The following is an 11,011-nucleotide window of genomic DNA, read 5'->3' as shown; positions in this document are numbered from 1 at the left end:
TAATATTTATAATAAGTAAATTTATTTTATTTATATTTATATATAAATTAGTATAAAGGTTAAAATATTAATATTTTACACCTAGTTTAAAATTAACAAGGCTTAGTAAATTTTACACGTGATATTAAAGGACGTCCGAAAGCGGTAAATTGGGCAGTATTAATATTAAAAGAAGAACCAAATTTTTGGTGGCAGACGGAATCTATTGGTAAACGAGGCCATCATCGTTAAGCGGTCAAACCTCCGTGCTTTCCCTTGCTTTCATCAAATTTCTCATCCCCGTCAATTTCTCAATAATTCCGAATGAAATCATTGTCCTATCTGATTCCACCTAGCTAAACTAGCTTTAGCTTGAAGTATGTCTTTATCGCTTATCCGTTAAGCTTCCACACTTTTCGAGCTGCGCTTCTACACATCTTCATCCATAACCACATTTACCGTTTCCCCAAACTTAAATCCAAGAATGGTGCTTGGACAACGTCCGATTCGACAGGGGAGAGTTACGACCTGATGAGGCTAAGGATTGTGCGCGGCAACAGATTTCAGCTTCAAGCCATGGAAGGCTCGGTTACTGGGCGGCTAATCCGTGCTGAACCATGGGCAGAGGAGTGAAAAACAAACGAACATGACCTCAGGCAGTTTGCTATATTTATTCGACGACGGAATTATCTCCTTGCCGTCATTGGCTTTGAGCTGACACAGCCTCCGGCGCAGCGATCTTCTCCTTACCCTACCAAGCTACCACTGCAACGGTATAGTGGCGGAGACAGCGTCAAAGAGGCTGGGCATTGTATATTAGCATTCATTGCCCCAGGATCTGCTGCTGCTCATTTTCCGGTTCCATTTTCGCTTCACGTCGCTCACCCACTCATTGAGATCCGTTTCAACTTCCGAGTTTCCGCAACAGACAACCCCACGCGATCGACTTTCATAGACACGATGCCGTTGCGCGAGATCCTCCATAAAAAGGACCGGCTGGACAACGCCAGTGACCAATATTCACCAGGTACATTCGATGCTCACGCAAACCCGGTACCTGAGATCAGGTTCATCCGCTCCGACACCACTACCCAGGAAATCATCATCCCACCTTCGCAACCGGGTGATGATGAAGATCGCCTAGCCTCCCCGCGGCCCTCCTCCTCCTCCTCCCATCGCAGATCGCTGAATCCTTTCCACCGCTCACGGACACCGTCCGAATCGCAGGAACCTGGGTCGCCAAGGGAGCCAAGGGAACGACGGCTATCCAACTTCTTGCGGCGCGGCTCTTCGTCATCTTCCGTCAACCTTCCGCCGGACCTTCCGCGGATAGCATTCAATGCTGGTGATGATCAGGAGCGCGAAGCACAATGGGAGAAACGGGCGACTGTTCTTGCGCAACGAAGCCCGCAGTATGGATCACCGAGCCATTCGCCTGCCCCGTCCACGAGTCTTGGTTCGGAGAACGTACGGCCTCGGTCTCGAAGTTCCAGCCACAGTCGGGTAAACGATCCGCAGGGAGATGTAAGCTGTGCGCATGGTTCGTACGGTGCAAGCGGTTATCTAACAGGTCTCCAGGTCAATATTCTAGAGGCGATCAGACTTCATGAAGCTGGTGGTAAGAGTCTTTCTCTACCGATATGGGAGATTGCATTCAGTGAATTCCTGCTTACTGTTGCCTTTCCACAGAGCTGGAACAGTCGACAAACATGTTTGCACGATTAGCGGACCCCAATGGTGCCAACAATGCCCTAAGTCAGGTGCTCTACGGGCTTGCTCTGAGGTAAGGGTCGTGGTTGCCCTGGGAGCATACCGTTTTTACAAATAAACTTCTCTTCTAACTTCAGACCGATCATCAGGCATGGCTGGGGCTGCACTCCGGACCCAGAGACAGCGGTGAACTATCTTTCCGCTGCGGCGTCCAACTCGGCATCCATCGAAGCCCAAGCTCTCGAGGCAGGGCTCAAGAAAGGCGGCGCCGCCAAAGGCGAGCTTGTCCTTGCTATTTTCGAGTTAGGAAACTGCTTCCGCAATGGCTGGGGTGTGAAGAAAGATCCGGCAGCGGCGCGACAGTACTTCGAGACAGCTGCCAATCTAGGCGATGCGGATGCCATGAACGAAGCTGCCTGGTGCTACCTCGAGGGTTTCGGAGGCAAGAAAGACAAAGTAAGTGGCTGGCTGAATGATCTTCCTCTACGCAAAGCCGTGGCCCTCATCTTTACTTGGGCATCCATGCTGTTATCTCGCTTCACTGTTCTGGCACCGTTGAACCCTAATCCATGACTCGCCAATCTTCCATTCAGCTAATCCCCTCTCCTTCTTAGTTCATGGCTGCGAAATATTACCGATTGGCTGAGGGTAAAGGAAACAAGATTGTGGGAAATTCTTGGTACGTCGACTCAAGTCCTTTGCTGCCTTCTCCTTCATGTGTTGCGCGAAGCATCAAACAAATATCTTGACAAGGAGTCTTACAAACAATATCTGCGACATGGTATGATGATCAGTATGCTGCATGCATGGATCACGGCTTCGGCAATGTCTGGGGAGCGGCAGCTGCAGCTCAGTTGATAGGTTCTCCTGGTATCTTCTGCAACTGCGCCATGCAATCCGGCGTCACCGGTCCAGCCAACCATAGCCCCATGCTCACCAACCTCCCCTCTTTTGCTATCCCGGAAAAATTGGTCCAGAAGCTGGATTCAGGCTGACATTGACCTTGGCTTTTCTAGGATTTGGAAAGACAAATACGATCCCAAGTAAATCCGGCATCTCCCAGCCCTTCTCCAAAACGGGTTGGCGCTTGTAATCGCGAACCGTCTAGGCGCCCCAGCATAGCCCTATCACGCCCCCCAGGGCCCCCACAGCCCGCTTGGTGCTTCCGGTTCTCATACATACAGATGGGTCAAACGTCCGTTAGTGTTTATGCTCTGGGGCTGAAAATGCACGCATCACATCATTGCATCGCAGTCGCAGCTCCTGCTCAGCGGTCCAGACTACGGCGGCTCCGGAATCATCAGACCAAATGACTTTTGATTACTGGATTGCCCTTTCCCGCTGCACGCAAGGCGCAAACCAATACGAATCTGTCCTCGAGGATCGACTGACATCTTCCCTTTAGTCGCTTGGACCACGCAATCCCCTCATAGTAGGCTCAACGTTCTTCCCACCATGGAAGGCAGGGGAGATCCCCCGCCTTGGGTTCGTGACCCAACGCACCTGAGATTCGAAGCCTCATCTTTCTTGGTGGGAACCCAATCTCTTAGGCGATCTAGACCTTCGTGCTTTGTTTCAGATTTTGAACCCTACAGCCATTTATCGTGTCATATGCCTTATCCTATTCGCTTCTATCTGTATCTCGTTTATCTACCGATATCTCTTCTTCCTCGTTCAATTCGCGGATGATATTTCTCGCTTCGGGACCTCCGGAAGTATGAAGATCTCGAAGTGGGCAAGGGAGCCCCTACCGACCGGGCAGGGACTCGACCGTCTGTCTGCGGTCATCGTATGTTTTGTTTTATCCAAGTAGTCCACGGAGTATATCTCAGCCACTTGGTTCACCCATCTGAAACCGCGTAATTCCTCCGTTTAAATACTTTACGGTCAGGATCGAAATAAGCAGTACACCCATAGAAACAGCCGCTATAGCACACGCCATCCAGGTAACTCGCACCCGAGGGGTACTTAGTGCTCCGTACTACCTGCTTACTCGCTTATCCCCCTCACCAACCTCCGGGACTCCTCTGCGGCTCCTTCCCCTCTTTCACCCACGGTGACCCTCCAGCTGCGCACAGCCCACGCTATCTCTGTATTCCGTGAGTCCGTACGATGCCCACCAACCTGTCAAAAGTACGGTAGGTCGCACACGAGAGACCGGATCCCACCCACCCTCCATCTCCCGGAGTCTGCAGTACAACGCGAGATCGCCCATCGTTCATCCCCACCGAAACACTCCAGCGAACCCTTCGCCCAGTAGGAAGTAGACGGCCTCGCCTCCCGACACATGATGTACGCAAATACATCCATGGCGCGCTGGGCCGAGTGCTCCGTACAATGGATATGTGTGGGGTGCCGGGTTGATCCATCGTTCGTCACGCAGCAGTAGTAGCAGCGAGTCGCGACGGACGGAGGACATGGTCGCCCGCGGTGTCTACGGGGTGTGGTATCGGTATCACCATCGGACTCTACTCCGGAGTAAAGTCTGTTCGTTCGAACGAGATCGGATCGTCGATATTTGATGGACTGGACTCCAGACCGGGGTCCGGAAGTGGTGGGCGCGGTCCCGGCCGCGAACCTCAAGGAGTCAAGGCGAACAGGCTGAGTGAATGACTCGTGAGCCGCGGCCTGAGTCGTGGGACCTAGACCTGGACTGCATGGAATACCGTACTCCGTATCTATGATAGTCGTCCATTGTAACCCGTACGGACCTCATATTACTCCGTTCTTACTATAGAAAGCGAAGACTTTTCCAGAATTTGCCTTTTTGGGCGGGGTTGGGGATCGTTTGCCTTCTTTTTCCACTCTAGAACGTTCAACAAAGGCGGGAGAGTCGGCTTTTGTGCCCGGCCGCGTGATCGCTATGTACTGCGGCACTGCAGTCTAGGTATCTCCGGTGTAGAGACGGGAAAGGACCGAGGCCAAGGAAGGCGTTGTGGGTATTTACTAGAATCTTACGGAGTACGTCTCCGAGAACAAAGCACGTGGGGGTCCAAATGGATCAAGTCATCAGTCGTTATGTTTGTCAATATATACAGTACAGGTTTGTTTAGGTCCAAGAATGGTAAGATGAAGCTGGTACACACGCTTTGAGCCACAAAAGAAATCGTTTTGAGTGTGAATGCTTCAAGGAGTGGAAGGCCGGTCTGATCTATATCTGTCTGGAGGGTGTGACCCAAGCCAGATCGAGACAGACCAGACCGGGAGAAAACAAACAAGAGCAAAGGGTGACCCTGTCGGAGTATATAGAGACAAACAAAGGAAATGATGAAGATCGGACAAGGAAGGTAGAGGTAGGTAAAGTAGGGTAAGAATGGAAAACGCTGAAAAGACCACCCCGGTGGCAGCCCCGCTGCCCAGAAACAGGAAAAGAAGAAAAAGTAAACAAGTATCATCAGACATTAGAAGGACATCTCGGTTCATAAACATATCAGTCGTATCATCAGTAATCGTAACACAATTGCCGTCCTCGTCCAGTCGTTTGATCCAACCCGCATATGCAACATAAAATCATCAAAAATAAGAACCCCAAAGATAGGATGTAAAGAAGTAGAATGAACAAATGTTGTCTTCGTTCGGCTCTGATCCGACTTTTTCGGTGGTTCAGAGTAAGAGTAGCTGAGGACGCCGAGCCCTCAGCTCATGTCGGACTACCCATAGTGCAGTAGAATGACGCCGAACGAAGGGAAGTACAGAGTGTACAGAATGCAGAAGCGCTTTGGCGGCCTGTGAGATCCGTTCCAAGGCATGATCCGGACGCTGATAAAACCACGTGTACGCCGGTAACCCGCAGAAAAGTATCAAAACATCGCTAAATTGTCGCACAGTCATGAAAAAGCTAGTCGATAACATATATCCAGGCGAAGGAAACGTAAGCTGTTCTATGCATGTATATGGCTAAGTCTGGCTAAAGCTGGCCAAAAGTCGTGTATCGTTAGATTTGTCATTGAGAAGGACGTCAAAATCGTGGGTGAAGGTAAAGTGAGAAAAGCAGATTGGTCTCTTGGAGGAACGGGGGCGGCAGAATGGGAGCTGTCTTTGGATCGCTGATGTGGGAACTCCTGGTCTACTCAGGCTAGGGGAAGCCTGAAGCTTATTCTCTGGCGGCAGGAGCGCCGTATTCCTGAACCATTCGTCGGAAGTCGCGAATCACCTTTTCAGGAACACGGTCCCACATGAGGGACCGGGAGTAAACATCAGAGGTAGCCTTGTGAGGCATCCTGGCCTGCGCTGCATTGCTCCTCATCGCAGCCAATGCCTGCTGTAGATTAGTAGGCTGCTGTGACTTGTAGCCGGCGCCAGTTTCGTCAAACGTGGTGAGCGAGTTATATTGTTCAGCGTTGAGAGCAAAAAGCTGCTCCTGCTCCTGTTCCTTGGTTGGCATCGCAAGACTCTCGTGAAGCTCGTCCAGGTTCGACGTGGAGGCTGACCCCGTCATCTGAGCCATCTCCGCACCGGTAATAGTGGTGGGGAGCGGACCAGCAGACGACGAAACGGCAGGCTGGTTTGACGAGTGCGTAAGCTCTGGGGGTGACGAGGCCAGCACCGCCTTGAGAACATTGGCAGACTCTGCGCGGTATTCCTCAGAGAGACGCGGAAGGGAGCGAGCCGGAAGGGAAGCGCTGTTAGAGGCAATAAAGGCACCGAAAAGGAGGCACATGTAGAAAGCATTCCAGCTGAAAGGATACTCGTTGTTGGCGGTCTTTTCGGAGGCTTTCTCATTCGCGGCAACGACCATAGCTTGCGAAGGCTGAGCGGCATGGCCGACGGGGTCTGCGTCCAGAGAGAGGCCGTTGACCATGGTAAAGTCTTCCCAGGGGCTGCTCTCCATGGTCAAGTGCTCAAAGTCGGAAAATTCAGTGTGAGCGTTAGATTTCCCATGGCGCTCCATTTTTTCTACTGTCTCTTTGAGAACATTGTTCTTCTTTCGAAGATCGGCTGTCTCCAGGGTGTGAACGCGGATGAGTTCGTCCTTTTCCATATGCAGGCTGTTGATGTACTCCGAGATCTTCTGCTGTGTAGCCAACCATTCGTCCTTCTCGCGAAGAAGTTCAGATTCGCGCAGTCTCATATTTTGTAGCTCCTCCTCGAGCTCGTTGATGGCCTGCGTGAAATGTTTCTTTTCTTCCTCAAGTTTCTCGGTGTGGAGCTTCTTGCGCTGTCGAGAATCCAAACTAAACACCTATTAGCCCTTCGAAGCAGAGACTGTAAACGGGATGTCACTTACGCGGCCTGACGGTTCCTCAACAAGCGTTTCTGTTGCTTCAGCTCCTTGATCTCTTCCTCGTTGGTAGACTGGTTGATGAGATGGTCGATATTGTTTAGAGTCCTCTCGGCCGGGATTTCGAAGCGAGCGTTCTTCTTCCGAATGCCATCGCGACGGACGCTGAGAGGGGAGCTATTTCGGTAGGTAGGGCTGTTCTTTGGTCGAGAGCCATGATCAGGTATGTCGGTCGATGCCGGCATCCAGCCCTGACTTGACTGCGGTGACATGGCGACAGCCCCCGACGGCGCGAAACCCATGTGCGGACGATATGACATGGACGGCATACTGACAGTATTTACCGGGCCGACAGCACCACCAGCGAACGGAGCGACCGAAGTATTTTCCATCTCGGTGGGGTAATGCTCATACATAGCAGATGGTGTACATGAACCAGAGTCTTTGGAGATCGGCCACTGTTGAGGATGAACGTAAGGCAGTCCATCCATCCTCATGAAAGGATTTGGGGCAGATTCAAAGAATGGGTGGCCGACTTGCGAACTATGACGAGACTGGGTGCTGGATACTGATTGGGAGAAATCGGACCAGACTGAGTCTCGATGTTGGAAGGTGTCTGGGCCCTGCTCGTACGAATGCCTTCGGTGGTCGGCAGCGGATGTGAAGTCTGGGGACGTTGTATCAAGGATCTTGTCGTCTAGTACGCTCATTTCGTCGTCTTCAGGATATGATGATGATGACTGTGTCTTTACGTCCAAGGTGGAGGGATGCTGGTGATAAAAGTCAAAGACTGGTTGGGAATATCTTGCCATGACTGGGCAAATGAGACGGAGCGAAGAGCGACGAAGAAGAAGAGCCCTTGAGGTGATACAAGAGGCGGTGTGTTGATGTGCGGGGTGGGGGTACAAGAATAGATGTAGAAGAGAGGTAGATGGACGAGGATATGAGAGATGAGATGAGGAGAGGGCGGAGGAGGTGATGATGCGATAGATGAAGAAGACAGGAGGCCAGAGGCAGATACCGCAGAGCGATGTAGAAGGCAGGTGATGGAGTGGGAGGGGAAAGTGAATATAACTACCTGATCGCGTTATGGAGAGGGCAGAGGGTTGTGTACCTGAATCCGTTCGCCAGGAAAATCAAATCAAAAAGTCAGAAAAAATAGAACAAAATAACATTCAACCCAAGAGTAGCAAAGATCAAATCAATGGCAGAGACTCTGGATCGACCGATTCAGACATTCGGCGGTCAGCAAAAAGTCAAGAACGAGGCGACGATTTCTGAGGGCTTCCGAGCTTAACGGGCCTCGATTATTGGATGCTTCGTTGGGCAGACGTGCAGCTCGGGGCAGTTTGGCATTCAGAGCAGATGAATAAGCATCAAGAGGAGATCCCAAACAGTCGCTGCCTTAGATAATACTGGGAACCGTGGACCCTCGGGCGATCCATACACTGTAAACAGAGCCGTGGCCTATCAAGCACTCTGCTCGCTGTCGTTTGCGACACCCTCCCGTAACCCGTTCTCGCACGGACGGCCTTCAGGACGATCCAGCAATGGGTATCCTTCCACTACTCACAGCCCGACTCTGAGCCTCCATCACATCCATCCCCGGATGATTGGTTTTCCGCTCCCTCTTCGCCCTCAAACAGTCAATCCTTCCTGTTGATCAAGTGTACCTGAGTCTGCCCCATCTCAGCCGTTCATGCGCCTCTGCTTGAGGACTGAGGATGCTGCCCAAAAGGAAGCCGTCTGTGCGCTTGGTCAGGGTGCATCATCCAACTCCATCTCATGATCGTTTCGCTTCTCTTTTGGGTTAAAGGTAATTTCGGATTACAGAGCCAAAACGCCCAGTCATACGCTCTGCCCGCAGAGAGTCTCCTGTTTGAGACGAAAGAGGGGCAGCGATCAGATGAATGATTGTATAGGCCGTCTTTTTCTCAGCCTGGCAGAACCAATCAATCCCAGCTTAGTGTGACCCTCCCGGCGGCCCATACAAGGTTGGACGCTCATCGCTGCGACAGTGCGACTAGAGGGGTAGGCCGAGGAAAAAGTACTGTACTGACTGTCACTGCCCTTATGGCATTGTGACCCAAGCATGTCATAGTTCCAGCTTCCCTGAAAAAAACCGGTATCTCTGGTACATTTAGGGCCGGCCCGTAGGGATCCAGGGCTCCAGTGATCGATCAGTGACGGGCCCAGTCTGGTTTAGTGTACCAAAGACGTACTCCGTATCATAGTAGTGACTGGCATAGTCACGTACTCGGAGAGTCGGAGCAGGCTCTCCGTGTCCGTGCTCGGCCGATATGGCGATGCTTGTAGTACTACCGAAGCAAGGCGGATGCATGGAATTTCAATCGATTCCGTCAGAATAATTAGACCCCGTCGAGAAACCAATTTGCTTGCTCAGTAGGAACTAGAGGAACTTATTAGTGCCCCTCCTTCCTATTGCGGCCGTTCTGCTCGAGCTTACCGTCAGTCTCCCAAAGACGAGCTGCCATCTATCGGACCGCGGTCCACGCATAATCCAAAAAGAGTAAGGAATCAACTCTCAGTGATCTCCCAGGCGGGGTGTCAACCGGGACGTTGTCGGAGATTGCTGAGGAGCATAGACATCATCCGTCCCACCGTGTCCACGCAATTGCCGGAGTATTGCACGTTGATAGGGGATTCCTCGAGGGCTGTTCGAGCCAAATGGGTGTCGCACAGGGACAAGGCGGGTTGATTGCGGCAGAGCTTCGCTGAGACGAGGGCGATCGATAGGTTCGTCCGGTGTTGCGCATGAAGTCACTGCATCCTTACGTGCCGGGTCACGGGGCCGCAAGACACTCCTCGACTCAGTTGACTTACTCACCCAGACACTCTATTTAGGTCTACTCGGAACGGGCAGGCAACGAATGCGCCTGATGCATTAATTGGCAGTATTGGCACAGTTTGGTTGTTAGGAGGACCGAATCATGTCGATGTCCTCCTCGGGCAATGCTGTCAGAGCGCATAACTCGGCGGGTAGTACAGCGTGACTCTGCATCAGATAAGATGAAACATCAATCAGGGCGTCACTGGTCCTGGTCCACCGTTATATGCAGGAGGCATGATTTGCTCTCCTTCTCGAAGCATCATCGTCAAGCTACCTTCCTGGTCAAGGCACTCCATCTCCCGAGGCCCGCCGTCAACTGGAGAACTACGAAACGTATCTACTCCGTACTTCTGTCTCCAACGAGTCCATCTTTACGGACCAAAGACTCTGAGTCACACTGAACGCGTTTCAGAAGTCGCGAATACCACCAGACGTCATCGCCTCTGCCACGTTCTCCAGCCTGACCGTCGTCGATTCGCGAAGTAACAAATGCCGGTGTCCATGGAACAAAGACCACGGCACCTCGCCCATGTCTGCGAGGTACTTGAATCAATAATAGGAGCAGACAAAAAGGAAGTGGCGAGGTGCCAGATAAGCGAATGGGAACTCTCCCGTCGCCCTTTGGTCTCGTCCTCATGCCTACATTATTTGATATCGTGGATTATTCAAGGCCCAACCCGTGGATCCCGGCGTGCGCAATTCCTCGAGATGGTATCACGATGAGAACCTTCTTTCTGCCTCGACAAGTTAGATGCGCTGGGCCTTCGACTTCGTTCGGACAAGTCATCCTATGACCTCTTGGATCCTTCTTTCCTTTCGAAGCATATGCTCCCGCGGCGACGCAGAACTCAGAAAGACAGTAGTGAGGCTTTCTCCTCCGAACCTTTCGCTTTGGTTTTCTGAGACCGGACGATACTCTATATCGAGAAGGCTCACCCTACGGTGACGCTGCTAGAGACGCCATTCTGGCGGTGTACAAGCGCGGCTGATCCAATTGCAGGACAGGGCGCGATCATTCTGTGGAGTGTTTAAATCTCTTCACCCAAATCAGGACATCCAAAACATCTCCGTAGATAGTCCTTGGCTCCATTCTAACGTCTATGACCGAATGATATGTTATTGCTCTCGGGCGAGTCGGAATATAGACTCTACGAGGCATCATTACCTTACGGATACAACATTAGAGATCGCTAACAAGGAGGAAAACAAGGCTTGAGAGGAATCTGCCTTTCAAGGTAAGTAATCTTCCG

General features: G+C 51.6%; 2 protein-coding genes across 2 annotated transcripts; one reads left to right on the top strand and one right to left on the bottom strand.

Annotated features, from left to right (window-relative positions):
- Positions 1 to 939: 939 nt before the first annotated feature.
- Positions 940 to 2,262, top strand: DSM5745_05220 (tetratricopeptide repeat protein; the record flags this gene model as incomplete). The annotated part of the gene is made up of 4 exons (XM_026747236.1): positions 940 to 1,503; positions 1,558 to 1,597; positions 1,669 to 1,762; positions 1,839 to 2,262. 4 exons carry the CDS (start codon positions 940 to 942, stop codon positions 2,260 to 2,262), a joined length of 1,122 nt encoding a protein of 373 aa, XP_026604716.1.
- A 3,520-nt stretch (positions 2,263 to 5,782) lies between these two features.
- DSM5745_05219 (putative bZIP transcription factor) lies at positions 5,783 to 7,722 on the bottom strand (the record flags this gene model as incomplete). The annotated part of the gene is made up of 2 exons (XM_026747235.1): positions 5,783 to 6,863; positions 6,917 to 7,722. The coding sequence occupies 2 exons, from the start codon at positions 7,720 to 7,722 to the stop codon at positions 5,783 to 5,785; spliced, it is 1,887 nt and encodes a 628-aa protein (XP_026604715.1).
- Between the last annotated feature and the right edge of the window lie 3,289 nt (positions 7,723 to 11,011).

This window comes from Aspergillus mulundensis (assembly GCF_003369625.1).
Source record: "Aspergillus mulundensis strain DSM 5745 chromosome Unknown scaffold_4, whole genome shotgun sequence".
Lineage (NCBI taxonomy): Eukaryota > Fungi > Ascomycota > Eurotiomycetes > Eurotiales > Aspergillaceae > Aspergillus > Aspergillus mulundensis.
This window is presented reverse-complemented; position numbering and strand designations above follow the sequence as displayed.